The following is a 17568-nucleotide window of genomic DNA, read 5'->3' as shown; positions in this document are numbered from 1 at the left end:
CTGTAGCCCAGGTCAGGCGCTTCTGCCGCTGTTTCTGGGGAATGCGGCACCTGTAGCCCATTTCCTGCACACGCCTGTACACGGTGGCTCTGGATGTTTCTACTCCAGACTCAGTCCACTGCTTCCGCAGGTCCCCCAAGGTCTGGAATCGGTCCTTCTCCACAATCTTCCTCAGGATCCGGTCACCTCTTCTCGTTGTGCAGCGTTTTCTGCCACACTTTTTCCTTCCCACAGACTTCCCACTGAGGGGCCTTGATACAGCACTCTGGGAACAGCCTATTCCTTCAGACATTTCTTTCTGTGTCTTACCCTCCTGCTTGAGGGTGTCAATGATGGCCTTCTGGACAGCAGTCAGGTCGGCAGTCTTACCCATGATTGCGGTTTGGAGTAATGAACCAGGCTGGGAGTTTTTAAAAGCCTCAGGAATCTTTTGCAGGTGTTTAGAGTTAATTAGTTGATTCAGATGATTAGGTTAATAGCTCGTTTAGAGAACCTTTTCATGATATGCTAATTTTTTGAGATAGGAATTTTGGGTTTTCATGAGCTGTATGCCAAAATCATCAATATTAAAACAATAAAAGGCTTGAACTACTTCAGTTGTGTGTAATGAATCTAAAATATATGAAAGTCTAATGTTTATCAGTACATTACAGAAAATAATGAACTTTATCACAATATGCAATTTTTTTTAGAAGGACCTGTATATATATTTTTTAAAACTTTTTTTTTTTTTTAAATAGTTCCCCTGGGGGACTTTGAACATGCGATCCTCAGATCTGTTCTCTCTTAGAGAGAACTGTCATTGAGGGGAAAAAAGGACATCTAGTGGCCCTACATACCGCATCGCTATGCTCCTATGGAGCCCTGCCACAGGGAATGAATGGCTCCCCCGATCACTGCTAGGGGAAGCTGTTTGAGCCCCAGGAGCGCAGCATTCCCGGATTTTCGGCACTCGTATAACATGGTCGCATCAGACCACAGGATCTGAGGGGTTAAATATCTGTGAGCGACATAATCACCGATCGCAGACATTAGCCCCACGTTTCTGCTGTGTAAAACAGAAATGAGGGGCTCACTTCGCACCGGAGAGCCATCTTTAATCAGACTACGTCCCCCATACATGTACAGCATGTATTGTCAAGGGGTTAAAGAGCATCTGTCAGCAGTTTTGACCATGCTAAACTGTTGTCAGCGCTAGGTAAAAGCTGGGAAATGCTGCACAAGCATATCTTTTGTGGAGCTTTTATCATCAGGGGTAGTGTGAATATCAAGTTTTATTCTGCAAGTGCCACAGGAGGCGGAGCTTTACTGTGAAGTGCTCCCTGCATTGAGCTGCATCACAGGAGACCACTACAGCTGAGGGCTGTGAAGAAGCTCAATGCAGGGAGCACTTCCCAGAGACTCTCTGCCTCCTTGACACTTGCAAGAACAGAATCTGGATAAAACTTCATATTCTCTCTAATCCTGATGAGAAAAGCATCACAAAAGGTATGTTTTTACTGCTGTCCCCAGCCCTTGTATGGTCAAAACTGTGACCAAAACTCCCTTTAAAGGGCAATAGACGTGTTTGAAATCACGATTGCCACACTCGCCTCTGCAGTCCCTGAGAGAGGGGGTGCCTTGTACCCTGTTCCTGGCAGAAGGGAAAAAGCTATTAAAAGGGTATGCCCTCTTATGAAGAGATGGCACATCACTTGGGTCAGCCATCACAGGCACCCACCCATCCTGAGAATAAAGGGTCTGTAGCACTGATTTTTACGACGCATGCTTTATCGATTTTAACCTGTAGGGCGGCGCTCCTGGCCACTCGACTGCTCAGTGAATATCCATGGCTCTAATCATTTGTATGGAGCTGTAAAGAGACTGGAAAAGCTGGGAGACGACCAGTGAAAGGGTCACTGCACTCCTGTACACTGCTCCGTATTTAGGGGGCACTATATCTTTAAATAACAACTTTTGCAGAACTGGAAAATGAAAATTTTCAGGATATTTCCTAACATTTTGGTAACTTCCTGTGATGATCTCGCTGAAGAATGTGCTGATTGAATATTCTTTCAGTAAAGTCCGGCTACTCCTGGACGCATTTCTACTTTTTGAAGAATTTTTAATATAATTATTTTACTTAAAGGGGTTATGCCATGATTGATGTAAAAATGAAATGCTCTCTCTGCAACTGCGGCGACCTCTGCACTTAGATTGACAGAGCCAGGGGTGGTGACGTTTACACTGCCTGGCCCTGTCAATCAAAGCGGAGAAGGCGCGGCAGTTGCAGAGAGAGCTGAGCCTCTAGGAGTAATGGCGACGCCCCTGTTGCTCCTAGAGGCTCATTTGCATATAATAAAACCTTATTTTTCTCAGCAATGCGGGCACATATGAACATGGGACCAACACAGATGCCTTCAGCTGCCAAGCGCACATTTAACAGGTCAGCCAGTGTCATAGGGACAAAACTGCTGACAGATGCCCTTTAAGACGCCTCTGCAGGACGTGTGGCATAGTTTCTTCCTGGTCCCCGCCCGCTCTTCTCATTGCATTTTCCGGCTGAAGCGCTCCGTTCTCGAGATCTGAGAGCAGTAATCCTATAATGCTGATCCCATATTTAAATACTTGACTGAACACTGCCCGTAATTCGGGCGTAATAGGCGCTCGCTGCCATCGTCTCCACCATGTAAGGCCTCTGATTATGACAAAGAGCTACTTGCTGAAGCTGAATCAATCTTATTGAAATCGTCCTCTGCATTCCCTTATTGGGGCAGGACATGTTCAGTCTGCACCTTCTGGTTCATAAATAGAATTCCACTACTTCAGTGAACACTGACACACAAGCAGTGTGGAATACATAGGTTTATGTTCCGTCTAAGGTTGGAGAAATCGGGCCTCATTTCAGTTCGGTGTTGGCAGCCGTCGCGCACTGGCGTGGCTGCGGTATTCTGAAGGCAGATGTGAACAAGGCTTTAGATCGGGGTTTTTAGATTTCATAGAAATTAAGCTTCCTTGTCTTATCGTGAGACATTCCGTAACTTTCTCCTATACTCACTATTTGCAAAACCCCTGCTTGCTATCAGTGAATGCAAATCTTTATTGCATCCAGAGGCTGAAAAACCCTTCCATAAAGGGGTTGGTCCGACTTTTAGTACTTTTATTTTTTATTTTTGTACCTGTTGGAAAAGTCATGCTCATTTCTGGCTGCCCGGGATCCTGCCTACCTTCAGTGGTCTTCCGGTCCCTGTCCTGGAATCTTCCAGTTGGATGGGGTCAGCCAATCACTGGTATCAACGCTGATCTGTCACATGCCGCTTGGGGACACCACTGAGGCCAGTCATTGGCTCCAACTGAGAATGTGACCCTGCTCATCTGGAATTTTACAGGGCGGGTGCTGGAGAGGCAGGGAGCAGGCGTGTGTTTTTTGTTTATTTATTTTTGAAACAGGTGCAGCAAGATGGACAACCCCCTTTACTATTCCTCCTCACACAGCTGAGGGTTTGTTACAATGTATCAGTGTAGGTAATCCTTGGTGCAGCACAAATCTCTGGGCTGGTGGCTTTTACTAACACTGAGGCATTGCAATGGACTAGGCCGCAGTGATAGGCAAACTGCGGCCCTCCAGCTGTTGCAAAACTGCAACTCCCATCATGCCCTGCTGTAGGCTGAAAGCTGTACGCAGTCTTTGCATGCTGGGAGTTGTAGTTCTGCAACAGCTGGAGAGCCGCAGTTTGCCTATCACTGGCGTTGTTAGCCATTTTGATGACTACAGGTAGAATGCTTCTACTCCATGATGGCAAGTAGAGGTCTTGAAATTGATGAGCAGTTAAATGCTAAAGTCTATTTGAATTTTGTGGAACTTTTAATTAGGCCTCATCACGACCGTATGTGTTTTTCGGTCCGCAAACCGCAGATCCCAGCCAGGTGCATGCCGCAGTTTATTTTTTATTTTTTTAGAAACATCCTATCCTTTTCCACAAAACGGCCAAGAACAGGACATGTCCCATCTTTTTTGCAGATGCAGACGTGTTTGCGGCCTGCATCTTTGCAGCCCCATTGAAATGAATGGGTCGGCATCCGACCATGTGCATGAGGCCTTAAAAAGAGACGATCCAGCCCAGGATATTCTAGACATGTATGATCGCTGGGGTTCCCTTGTTGCCCTTCTTACCCAGCTGTAGCACTGAAGTCTATGAGGGTTTCGGGAAGCGTTGTGCCTCCCCCATTGACTTTAAAGAGACTGAAAACTCAATTTTGTGGGGTGAGACCCCCGGTGTTGCACCTTCAGGAAGCAGGTTGTTGGGGATTCCTTGCTGTTCCTCACGGTTAATGAATAAGCAGCTCTCCAGATTTTTCACATCCTGTTCACTTTATCATCCCTCCCCTGACACCATCCTTACGGGATGGTCAGAACATGAGCGCAAGTGGTGGACACCCCCTGCCTGCACAGCATCACATCGAGGGCTGCTGACCTGGATGCATTCCCGGCACAGGACATTCAGGGGACCGAAAACCGTGTGTCCCTGGGTGTATAGTAAATTCCAGCAAATACAGGGTTCCCAGTTACATGTTTCTGGGAAAGCTGGGTGACTACCAGTACAACTCACAGTTGTCACCCGCCGTCCCTAGAATCCGTGATATATTTGATCAGTTTGCTGGTCATGAAGCTGTTCTAGGTAGCAGAAGATGTATTGGGCCTCATGCACATGACCGTATTCTGCATATTTTTTTATTTTTTTTAATTTTTTTTTACATGGACCCATTAATTTCTATGGGACCACAAAAAAAAAGAAACGAACAGCACACACTTGTCATCCGTGTGCGGTCCTCGTCCGTGTCCTATTCTTGTCCGGTTTGCGGATAGTCATTCTAGTAATAGTGAGAATAATGCAGATTGCACACAGAGGGTATCTGTATTTTGTCATAACTAGGTAGATTGACCTGTTCGGTAGGGCCCATTCACACGACTATATGGCAAACAGCGGGTCCGCAATACATGGGCACCGGCCGTGTGAACTCTGCTGGATCCAAGATTGGCAAAAGATAGAACCTTTCCTTTCTTTAGCCGTATTCAAGTGAAGGAGTCCACACCGCAGCATGGAGTTCACACGGCCGGTGCCCACGCATTGTGGACTGCTATTTGTGGGCGCGGTGACCGTACGGTCGTGTGACTGAACCCTAATAAAGTGAATACCTCCCATAGGAGCGAGGATGGTGGTTGTATTGACTATCACCCAGCTTTCCTGGGAACACGCAGAACTGTGAGAAGGGCTAAAGAGGTAATAATAGAAACTCTTTTCTATCTCCCTGCCCCATCCACACACAGATCCATAAGACATCTATCATTTGCCCAGTTTTCAAGATCTCTGCTTGCTATCGCTGAAAGCAAACATTCTTCTTTACATCCAGAGGTTAAAGAAATAATCTCGCCGTGACCTGATACTTATTGCAGCTGAGGGACTGTTACAATGTTGCAGAATTGTTTTATTACATAATTAAGATTTATTTACATAATACTGGAATTTCCTGTTGTGGATAAACGTCCTGATGAGAAGTTATCTTTGTTATCCGCATGTAGCGCTGCGGGGCTGTGAGGACACATTGTGACACCTTCCTTACTTTCTGCAACGTTGTGTGCGCCGACGATTCACGGATTTTTCCATTGGTGCAAAATCGGATCAGGGACTGTGGTTGGAAGCAGGGTGGCCTTACAGACATTTGCAGAAGGGATTGTTTCGCCAATACCCCCCCTCTTCCCTCCCTCGGGTTCACTTGTTTCCTTGACCATCGGGTGATACGATATGAATGTGAAATAAAAATATCACGGAACATAGGACCCCTAAAACTTACCTTTTTAATATAATCATCAAGGTAAAATAACAACCAAAACCCCAAAACATAGATAATATAGAGAGAGAATTGATAGCTTATGCCCACACTCCAGATGCAACAGTCGGTGTAGCGCCCACACTCCAGATGCAACAGTCGGTGTAGTGGCCACACTCCGGATGCAACAGTCGGTGTAGCGGCCACACTCCGGATGCAACAGTCGGTGTAGCGGCCACACTCCGGATGCAACAGTCGGTGTAGCGGCCACACTCCGGATGCAACAGTCGGTGTAGCGGCCACACTCCGGATGCAACAGTCGGTGTAGTGCATACACAACCAGCATGACACCTGCACATTTGATGGAGCTTGGAGCATGCAATTAATTAACCAGAGGTTGTTATTGTAGAACTCGCGGTTACTTGTCACCAGATAGTCTCCAAATGTTGAAAGACTCGCGGTTACTTGACACCAGGTGATCTGTAGGCTAGAAGCCAACAAGATGGGGTTGGGATGGTATACTCTCCCTAAATTGTCCCTACCGGCTACCCCTGCCTAAAAGCAGAGCACCCGCCCCGATACAGGCGACCCCACTTCTCGGTGGCTAAGCCCTCAGAGACCCTAGGTGTCCCTGCTTAGCTTGAAACGCTCTTCCCGACGCGTTTCCCCAAAAGGAGATATCCAAATGGTTCATTAGCGGACATTCAGCACTTAGTTTATAGATAAGTGCTGCAAATGGTACAAGAAACACATACGATATGGGCCCCAAGAGGGAAAGGAACGCCCCGTTTGAATCCGCGCGTCTGATGTCACTTCCGGTCACGTGATCGACTGAACACTCTCTGCTAATTTCCCAAACCTACATAATATTCCCTTTTTGGTTGCCATTCTAGAAACCCAAATATATAAAGATAGAAGCGGTACTGAATTAGTAGATTGCGGGCGCTACGTTACAGATCCTAGTTCGGGCGGATGGGACAGTCACAGAAGCGAAGTGGAACGCATCTGAGAAGCGCCAAGACAGTAAAACGCATCTGAGAAGCGCCAAGACAGTGGAACGCATCTGAGAAGCGCCAAGACAGTGGAACGCATCTGAGAAGCGCCAAGACAGTGGAACGCAAACTGCAGTCCATTAGCCGGAAGTCAGGTGCCCATAGCCAGATGTGCCTAATGAAGGGCAGCACCGGTCCGTCGCAGCGAAAAAAAACAACCCACTGGTATCCCTTACATCAGGCATGTCCAAACTGCGGCCCTCCACCTGTTGAAAAACTACAACTCCCAGCATGCCCTAATAGCTGTAAGCTATCCAGGCATGCTGGGAGTTGTAGTTTTGCAACAGCTGGAGGGCCGCAGTTTGGACATGCCTGCCTTACATGATAAAGGTAACCAGAGTGTCCCACATGGATTATTTTTTTTGTGTACATGCCCTTATTTTTGGCTGTGATAAATGGGCAGGATCTCGGTCTGTACACGGACCGTTTACGGTATGTGGTGGTCTGTAGTTCACCGTTGGCCTTCGAGAAAAGCAATCTTTTGTAATTCGATTTCTAAAGTAAATCTAAGGCCTATGGTGTTTCTATTTAGGGACTGAACAAAGGTCTAAAACAGTTCCACGCTACCATCCCAAAAAATCAAGATGTCATCTATGTAGCGACCCCAGAAGACAATATGCGATGCAAGTTCATTGGATTCATCTATAAAGACCATCGTATCCTCCCCCCAGCCCAGGAGCAAATTGGCATAGCTAGGGGCACAGAGGCTCCCCATCGCCGTGCCCCGAGCCGGTGGTAGTATCGAGAGTCAAACAAGAGGTAGTTGTGTGCGAGTCCAAACTGTAAGGCTTCCAAAACAAATGAATTGTGTGCCTGAAACTGATTACCCCTCGATTTAAGGAAGCGTGTTACTGCACAGAGGCCACTATCATGTGCGATACTCGTGTAGAAGGCCTCCACATCAATAGAGGCCAAGTATACAGTGTCGTCAATCGTGATATTGTCAATATTCAACATGAGGTCGGTAGTGTCCCTAAGGTACGACGGCAGGGAGACAACGAAGGGGTGAAGGATCTCATCAATGTACGTGCCTGTGACTAACTCCCCTCTTTTGAGGTTGCCACGAGTGCTTGGAAAGGACTACTTGCCCGCCTCTTACCATGCGATTATGGTCCCATGTTGAATGCATCGGTTTTGTGCAGAAAAGCCATAAGTACATCCAGGCCAAAGAGACTTGTACTAACTTTTGAATTCCTGGTCTAATTCGTGCCATTTTGGGATGTGTTAAATGTCTATGTGTATTGTAAAGGGTGGGACATTGTATGTTTGAGTAAGGGATGTCTGTTCCATTGTCTCTGTGTGTTTTGGCGATTGTCCTCTGTCCTGGAGTCTCTCAGGACAAAGGGCAATGTGTATTCTCCTGATTATGTTAACCATGGTGTCTATGTGGGTTGTAACCTTTGTGTTATGGGTTAATGTATGGTTGTTGTGGGTGTCTCCCTTGCATGGGAGCAGGGGATAAAAGCAATTGTATTTTTCAATGTGAGGCCTTCCAGTAAAGTATTTCTAGCATTCAGCTTGGGCTAATGTATAGACTTATTTGGCGATACCGGCGATAATAGCGATTTATTGCTCTGTGGATTACTTGGCTGTGCTATTTCAAGGGGAGAAGGGAATACTAGACGGTGACACGGATGATACCGTCACAGTGCCGATGTTTTGGGTAATGGAGTCTATACCTGACACTATGGGTCGGCCCTTAAGGGGGGGGGGGACCTTTTATGGATCTCGGGCAATGCGTAGAAAGTGGGGACCTGAGGATGTTCTGGTGTGAGAAATTTAAGGTCATCACTAGAGATGATGTTCTCCTCGAAGGCCTGTAAACAGCATCGTCTCCAAATTGGCCAGAAAAGCAGAAGTGGGATTACCCTCAAGTACCCTGTAACAGGTCCCGTCGCTTAATGTGAACGTGAAACTTTGTACAATATGGAAATTGCTCAGACTCTGTTCACACTTGGGTTAGCGCTTTTCTGTCGAGCATCTCCTGTCCTTTGGCAGTCTAAATTGCGTAGCATGCTATATGATGTATGCATAAAGGGAACCTGTCACCGGGATTTTGTGTATAGAGCTGAGGACATGGGTTGCTAGATGGCCGCTAGCACATCCGCTATACCAAGTCCCCATAGCTCTGTGTGCTTTTATTGTGTAAAAAAACAATTTGATACATATGCAAATTAACCTCAGACGAATCCTGTATGTGAGATGAGTCAGGGACAGGACTCATCTCAGGTTAGTTTGCATATGTATCAAATCAGTTTTTTTACACAATAAAAGCACACAGAGCTATGGGGACTGGGAATTGCGGATGTGCTAGCGGCCATCAAGCAACCCATGTCCTCAGCTCTATACACAAAGTCCTGGTGACAGGTTCCCTTTAAACGTGTCCGTAGAACTACTCCTGAGGGAGACCAAAGTGAGGTCCTTTTGACCGTCTTCTGGTCGGCTTTGGGTTAAAAGGGTTGTCTGATGGCAACAACCGTGCCCCTGAACATAAAAATTCCGTGGTCACACCGCCGCTCGTTCCTGGCCATTTCCGGTCCCTGCCAGCCCAGGAGGCGGGCTTGCTTCCGTTACCCCCGCAACCAATCGCAGGCCTCACTGGGCATAGCGCCTTGAATTAAATTCTGAGTTTTTCATGTTCAGGGGCGCAGTTAGGACCCCCGGGGTCGTTGGCTTTAAAGGGAACCTGTCACCGGGATTTTGTGTATAGAGCTGAGGACATGGGTTGCTAGATGGCTGCTAGGACATCAGCAATATCCAGTCCCCATAGCTCTGTGTGCTTTTATTGTGTAAAAAAAATGATTTGATACATTTGCAAATTAACATAAGAGTCATATCTTACTTGTGTGACCAGAGAAGTCATATTTTCAAGCTCTGACTCATCTCGGGTTAATTTGCATATGTATCAAATAGTTGTTGTTTTTTGACACAATAAAAGCACACAGAGCTATGGGGACTGGGTATTGCGGATGTGCTAGCGGCCATCTAGCAACCCATGTCCTCAGCTCTATACACAAAATCCCGGTGACAGGTTCCCTCCTGGCAACCCCTTTTAATTTATACATCAGAGGTCTATAAATACGATGTGAACTGAGCCTTATTGTATCCGGCAGGAAGAGAACGGAGGTGTTAGACAATGGGAAAGCTAAATCTGATCATAATGAATCCGCCATAGGCCCTGTAAGTATGGCGTTCATGATGCTAGTGTGTACAGGCCCTTGAAGGGGTTTTAATATTGATGGTCTATCCTGTTATTTGACCAGGGGTGGACCGACACCCAGCATGCCCGGCAGCAGCTCCGTCCGTTGTGTAGCGGGGCAGGTTACTGCAGCGCCGCTCCTATTGAAGGGACTGTAACCAGCCACGACCACTACACAATGGACGGACCTGTGCTGCTCTGAAACAGCTGATTGGGGGGGGGGGGGGTTGCTGACTGACTGACCCCTGCTGATCAGATATTGATGCCCTGTCCCTGAGGATAGACCATCAGTATTAAAATCCTGGAACGCCCCTTTAAATGGTAATTTCCTTCCTATTAGATGCAAGATTTAAAAGCCCTTGAAAGGGGTTCAAACTTCAATTTTTTTTATTTTTTATTTTTTGGGGGGGGGGGGGGGGGGAGATTAGGAAAACCTATATACCACTATGATATGTGATTTGCTTAGTAGCAATTATCTTGAAATGTGTGAAAAACAAAACAGGAGCCAACATCTTATTAAATCCCCATTGTACGCACCCGGCAAAACAGGATCCAACAGATATCAATTTGCAGACGTGCGGCATGTAGCTTCTTGCTCCTCAGAGGAGATCAGCGCACACTTTTCATTTCCATACACAGAGCATTGCTGTAGTCTGTAAATGACCCCCCCCCCCCCCCCCTCTACTGTGTGGCCGGTCTCGGAGTTCCCCTATAACAGGAGTAGATGGGATCCCTACAGTGTCCTGCAGAGTAGCATTCCCTCCGCTTCCCACCCCTCGCAGGTATTGTACTGTACATGGCAAGTCCCGACGTGACTTCACTCTCGTGGCTAATGTACATAAAGCTGAACCCTGGCCATGCTTTACTGGGCAAACTGAAACACGATACGGATTTTTGGACCATTTTTAATTTCTTGATGTTTACCTGTAAAAATCCGGGCGTTTGTGCTTTTATTTGACAACTTGGGTTTCAGTAAATCAGTAAATTGTGTGACAGTCGGGTGGATGCGCCGCACACGGGGAAGAACAATGCAGATCCCGGGGATCACGTAGGGCAGGGATGGCCAACCTGAGGCTCTCCAGCTGTTGCAAAACTACAACTCCCATCATGCCTGGACAGTCTACAGCTATCAGCCTACAGCAGGGCATGGTGGGAGTTGTATTTTACAACAGCTGTAGAGCCACAGGTTGGCCATCCCTGACGTAGGGTCTCCTCTCTGTATCCTCCTTATGCTATAAAGCAGGAACTACGATCCCTGACTCCTGCAATCTATACACTATTTAGTATCTGTGGGGTTGTCAGGATTGACCTAGTCCTGAGCACTGTGGAGATGAGCGGCGCCGGAGGCTATGCCAGATACTGATCTCGCTGCCCTCCGAATGTCCTGCCCCTGTTACTAGTTAGATTGGAGTGCTTTCGGGTCTCCGTTCAGTTAAGTACATGTTTTGCGCGCTCCTTAGAGGTTTGCATTTCATATTCTTCTTGGCTTGTAGGTTATTAGTCTGGAGAGGTGTTCCAGAGTTCGGGGAAGTGCAGGGAAATACTGAAGGCACTGTAATGTGGGTCACACGGCTCGTGGTAGTATGGGTGGCGCTGTGCGGGCTTGCATCTATCCTGCCAAGTAAAAGAGCTGGAAAAAGCCATTTTTTATTTTTCCTAAACAAGAAAATTGTTTGCATTGGAGGCACATTCTGCCTTTGGGATAAGTACTTAGATGTGTTTTTATAGGACATGGTTCCCATTCAATCACTTACACTTTACTGAAAATAAATGTACAACTACTAACAAAAAGTTCGGGATATTTGGCTTGTGGGTGAAATTTCAGGATGAACCTAAAATGCCCTCTAACCTTTTACATGTGACCTTCTCTAAACTTTTGGTTGCACATGTCCAACTGTTCAGTGTTTCAGTATTTTTTTGCACAACTTGCTGTTCTCTAACAAGGAGCTTAACAGCAAAATTCACAACAGGTGTTTGATCCACGAATCGCCCAATAATTTTCCTGGTTCAATTAGAATTGGTAATTAAACAGTCCTCCTCATCATGCTGTTCACATTTTGACATCATGAGACCAAGACGACACCTAGCAATTGATTAACAGTACCTAGTCATTGCGAGGCTTCAAGCAGGATGTTCTCAGACGGAAGTGGTCACTGAGCTTAGAGCGTCACCAGCAGGTTGCATCAGAGAGACTGGAAGAGTCACAGAAAGGCAGAGAAGTGGACCTCCTTTGGATACATCCCACACTGATGATCATTTCATTGCGAACAATGCCCTGCGGAACTGGATGATGAATGCCACACAACTCCAGACACATTTAAGGGAGGCGAGAGGCATCCAAGTGTCACGTCAAACCATTTGAAACCATTTAAATCAGCGTGGTCTGCGTGCTAGACGACCTGCAAGGGAACCTCAATGACCTGAAGGCCGCCTTCAACAAGAGTAGGATACCATGCCCTGGCAGACAAGGAGTCGACTTGTGAACAGCCGAGACGTCGTTGTCAAGCTGGAATTGATGCTCAAGGCCACATGACAGGTTCCTGAGACACTGACATTTTGTGGCGGTGTACCCAGCACTGGTGTCGGCTTTTGTTTCAATAAATTGTTTTAGATGAGGAAATCGCCATTACTGCTTCTACTTAAATGTTTGACTTTCACAATATAATATCACTGAAGCAGGAACTTTTTACATTTCCTATAAACTTCACCGGAAAGTCAAATATCCCTAACTTTTTGTGAGTAGTGTGTGTTACTACTGCCTGCAATGAGCTCAGAATGCAGCCTATCCGTTCACTAGAGATCAGCGGTGACATCACTGAGAATGCAGCCTATCCGTTCACTAGAGAGCAGCCGTGACATCACTGAGAATGCCGCCTATCCATTCCCTAGAGATCAGCGATTTTTGTATTTTTAGATGTTTTGTCTAAATTGTGGTTTTATAGGAAAAGAACTTACTCGTTTTCTTATTTCTTTCAGCTTGACCTGGCCAAACCCATTGAAGACCAAGGTCCACTTGACGTCATCATTCACAAGTTAACGGACGTCATACTGGAAGCTGACCAGAACGACAGCGAGTCGGTGCAAGTGGTGCAGAGATTCCAGGTGGGTTATTTGGGAGGTTGCACTGAAGCCTCGTGATCTAGGGTGGTCCCACACGAGGGGTTGTGTCCCTTTTGTGCCATACACCCTTACCCCTCCTCCCTGATTGCCCGATTTGCTTCTTTTCTTATGAAGGGTTTCTAACAACTTTTGTAAATGAAAAGTCCTCCAACTTTCTAATAGATTTTGTTTTTAATTCCTCAGCATTTTCAAGATCTGTGCTGGCTGCCAATGAATGCAAACGTGCTAAAGTCATCAACACAATCCCCTCTCCTTTCCTGGATACTGTGCTCTTATCTGCACTGATACATTGTAACAAACCCCACCTTATAAGCAGGATGGGTTTTCAGTCATTGGCTGTGCTTTTCCACTTCGACAACAAGCAGAGGGATTGAAAATAGTGTGAAATAGAAGCATAGTCTATTGGAAAGTTGCAAATCTTATTTCTTATGCACAGGATAAGGGGATGGGTGTCTGAATGGTGGGGGTCTGAACGCCGGGACCCTCGTCAGTCGTGAGAACGTGGGATCTATGTGCCTTTTGTGTTAGTGGAGCAGCAGCCAAGGAGAGGGCCCCCCACTAACTCCAGGGGCTCACAGAAGTGAATGGAGGCATCAATAAGGGGAAAATGGGACCCCCATTCTTGTGCCAGCGGTCTGACCCCCTCCTGTGGATAGGGGAGAAATTCAAATCTTGCCACAGCCCCTTTAATTTGGCGGATTTGACATCTGCCTCTCTAACATAAGTGATCCATCGGCTTTCCAAGACCCCAGAATGGTAGATCTGCCTAATCGCACCCACCACTGATACTGTAGAGCAGGCACGCTCAACCTGCGGCCCTCCAGCTGTTGTAAAAGTACAGCTCCCACTATACCCTGCTGTAGGCTGTCCGGGCATGCTGGGAGTTGTAGTTTTGCAACATCTGTAGAGCCGCAGGTTGGGCATGCCTGCTGTTGTGCTTCCATAATGGCGGCCATACTGGTCGTCACCCAGCTGTCCCAGAAACGATAACCCCCTCTCTTTTTTTTTTTTAAAGCCCACCCAGTTAACTTGCATCATTTAAAGGACCTTCCCTCAGGATAGGTCATCAGTATCTGATCTGCGGTGGTCCGACATCCAGGACTCCCGCCCATCAGCTATTGAAGAGACTTCTTCCTAGGCCATGTGACGTCGCGTCCATCGGTCACATGGACTAGACGCAGCTCACCCCTACTAACGTGAATGGGGATGAGCGCGATACCGAGCACAGCCGCTATACAGCGTACGGCGCTGTGCTTGGTGAGCTGCCAGAAACCAGGAGCGCCGGTGCCTTCTCAAACAGGTCCCATGTGTCGGACCCCCGCTGATCAGAAACTGACGACCTGTCCTGAGGATAGCTCATCAGTCTAAATGTCTCAGAAACCCCTTTAAGGGGCTGTTTATAAAGTATGTTTAACGTATGCGTTAGATGTGCGTGAAAAAAAAGTGTGCAAATGTTTTCAATTTTATGATTATTTGTTCTGTGTTTTTAACTGATGACCCGTCCTCTGGCTAGGTCATTGCTGTGCGATCTCTGGGGGTCCGACACCCGGGACCCCCGCCGATCAGCTGTTTGAGACGGCTGAGGCACTCGCAGTAGCGCCGCGGCTTTTTATCAGCTTTCTCCGGGCCAGCGATGTCCCGTTCATCGGTCACATGGCCTAGGCGCAGCTCAGCCCAGTTCAAGTGAAGCAAGCACATCGGCTATATGTTCTACGGCGCCGCGCTCTGTAAGCGGTGAGGAGGTTGCGGCACTTACCTCAGCGCCAAACTTTCCTGAAGCAGCTGATCGTCCACAGTCTTGGCTGGCGGAACCCCTATCGAGATCCGACACTGATGAGGATAGGTCACAGGGGTGGAACGTACACGTTTAACGTTTGTCTTTTTTTTGGGGGGGGGGGGGGGCAGGGGGGAAACTTTTCCTGTTTTTAAATAAAGATTTGAAGGCATCTACTGAAAATAAGTTTAACGGATAAACGGATGGAAACGCAATGTCTCACGTTTCCTTCCATTTTTCATTGACTACAATGTAACAGAAAAGTATACGTTTTTTTCTTTTTCTTTTCTTTTTTTGCAGGACAGATTAATGCACTTCTAAATTCTGTTTTTTTCCAGTGGTAGTTTTTATGGGTACGTCGAGCAGTACGTTTCATTAGGCTTTTACCGTACTCGGAAGTTACACGCTTAACGAAATCTCTCAATTTCCAAAGAAGAAAAAAAACCTGTTAATCCAGCCCGGCCGTAAAAGTCAGGCTTCTCGGCATAGGCGTCGATCGGCTAAGTGCGGCGGTTAAATCTGGATGTATTATCTTTGGAGCCGACGCACTCGCCCTCCCGCCGCCTCTTCTTCTGCCTGCACTTTGAACTGTTGATCGGCGCAGATCTTTATATAACCCACAGTTACTGGGAGACGCGGACCATTTAAAGGCACCGTAAAATGGCAGAGGATTTATTTATTTTTTCCTCTTCCTCGGATGCCTTTTTAGGCAATTCTTTGCTCCTCAAGCCCCTTTTCCCCGACTGTATCCCTTCCGTGTGCACCGTAGCGCTCCGCCGTTTCAGGATTTTATAGACTGTTCTTCCGTTTCTACCATGAGGGGCGCTGCAGAGAACCAAACAACGGGGAACGCATTTTTGCGGCGGGCCGGCTCCAGCGCTCTGCACTTTCCACGCTGCCAGGTTGATTCCCTTGATGCAAACCGTGCACCTATCTGTTGGGAAATCCTTTGCTCCGGTGACACATAGTAACGCATCTTCAGCAGTCTGTGTCTATGGACACTTATGGCCGTCATCCTCGAGCCGAGACGCTTCATGAAACGTTTTGGTGGTTTGACCCATTATCCGGCCAATAGAATTGATGACTTAACTGAAACCAGGGACCCCCGGGGGGACACGTCCTGGAAAAAGGAATGGAAATATGTGTTGATATATGATCTCTGACCCCTGCCCTCAACTATTGTCTCAGATCTCAGCCTTAAAGGGGTATTACGGGTATGTAAAGGATAGTGGACAACTGTTAGATCGGTGGAGATCCCACCAATCGGGAAAACAGGGACACCGTGCCCTGTGGGGCCCCTCCTGAAATGGATAGAGCGGCCAGTCGCACATGTGTGTGGCTGTTCCATTCATTTCTATGAGCGTTCCAGAGACTGGGTTTAGCACTCGGCTACCTCCGAAACTCCTAGAGAAATGAATGGAGGGCGGCTGTCCGTGCACGGCTGACCTCTGTTCTCTTCGGGGGTCCCGTTCTGGAGATAGGAGCGGGTCCCAGAGGTGACAATGGTGGCCTATCCTAGTGATCTGCATTAACGTCTGGGGCGAGACAACCCTTTTAAGCTGAAATTTAAGTACCACCTCTTGCTCTGCAGTTATCTGCTTATTACAAATGCTGTAGGATTAGAATGACAGATATCACGCGGGTGGATGGACAACACAGGATCCACCATCCCCCATAGGTGATATCACAGCTCATCTCCTCCCTCCTGACCTCTGCACAGGTCACAGCGCGTGCCCCATAGGAATCAAAGAGGTCCCCTTCAGACCATTGTGTCCATGGCCCATGGGTGTAACAACCAGGGTAGCGGGCGCCGTGGGGCCCCAATAAGGGAGCCCTTCTCCACTCAGACATATGTGCACTTAGTGTTATTTCTGTGCTGTGACATCACTGACTTATTTCTGTACATCCCCATGCGCACTATCATACTATTGTGATATCACTGTGAGCCTTATTGATGTGCTGTGGCATCGCTGTGCGCATTATTCCTGTGCCGTAATTTCATTGTGCGCATTATCCCATAATTGTGACACGGGATGAGCGAATCAACTTAGGATGAAACTTTAGAAATTAATTTGTACTGGTAAAAACCTTTTCCCGAACTCGGGTTCGGTTCCAAGTGGTACCAAGTGGAACCTGAGTTCAGGAAAAGGTTTTTAACAGTAGAAATGCATTTCTGAAGTCATTACCCAAAGTCGCAAAGTAATAACTTCGGCTCATCTGAGCCAATACAGTCTAATACTCTACCGAGCGCTCGCTCCGTACAGTATTCATCCGAAGTCGATTCGCTCATCCCTAATTGTGACATCACTCTGCATTATCCCACCATTGTGACATCACTGTGTGCATTACCCCACCATTGTGACATCACTGTGTGCATTATCTCACCATTGTGACATCACTGTGTGCATTATCCCACCATTGTGACATCACTGTGTGCATTATCCCACCATTGTGACATCACTGTGTGCATTATCCCACCATTGTCACATCACTGTGTGCATTATCCCACCATTGTGACATCACTGTGTGCATTATCTCACCATTGTGACATCACTGTGTGCATTATCTCACCATTGTCACATCACTGTGTGCATTATCCCACCATTGTGACATCA

The 17568-nt window shown here is 47.1% G+C and overlaps 1 protein-coding gene across 1 annotated transcript in view; it reads left to right on the top strand.

Moving 5' to 3' along the window:
* Positions 1-17568, top strand: part of ITPK1 (inositol-tetrakisphosphate 1-kinase) — a 96467-nt gene that overhangs the window by 44153 nt on the left and 34746 nt on the right. Inside the window, exon 4 of the mRNA XM_044272624.1 lies at positions 13036-13161. Within this exon, the coding sequence (XP_044128559.1) occupies positions 13036-13161 (126 nt within the window). The remainder of the gene's footprint in view (positions 1-13035; positions 13162-17568) is intronic.

The sequence above is a fragment of the Bufo gargarizans genome, chromosome 11 (assembly GCF_014858855.1).
Source record: "Bufo gargarizans isolate SCDJY-AF-19 chromosome 11, ASM1485885v1, whole genome shotgun sequence".
NCBI lineage: Eukaryota > Metazoa > Chordata > Amphibia > Anura > Bufonidae > Bufo > Bufo gargarizans.
This window is presented reverse-complemented; position numbering and strand designations above follow the sequence as displayed.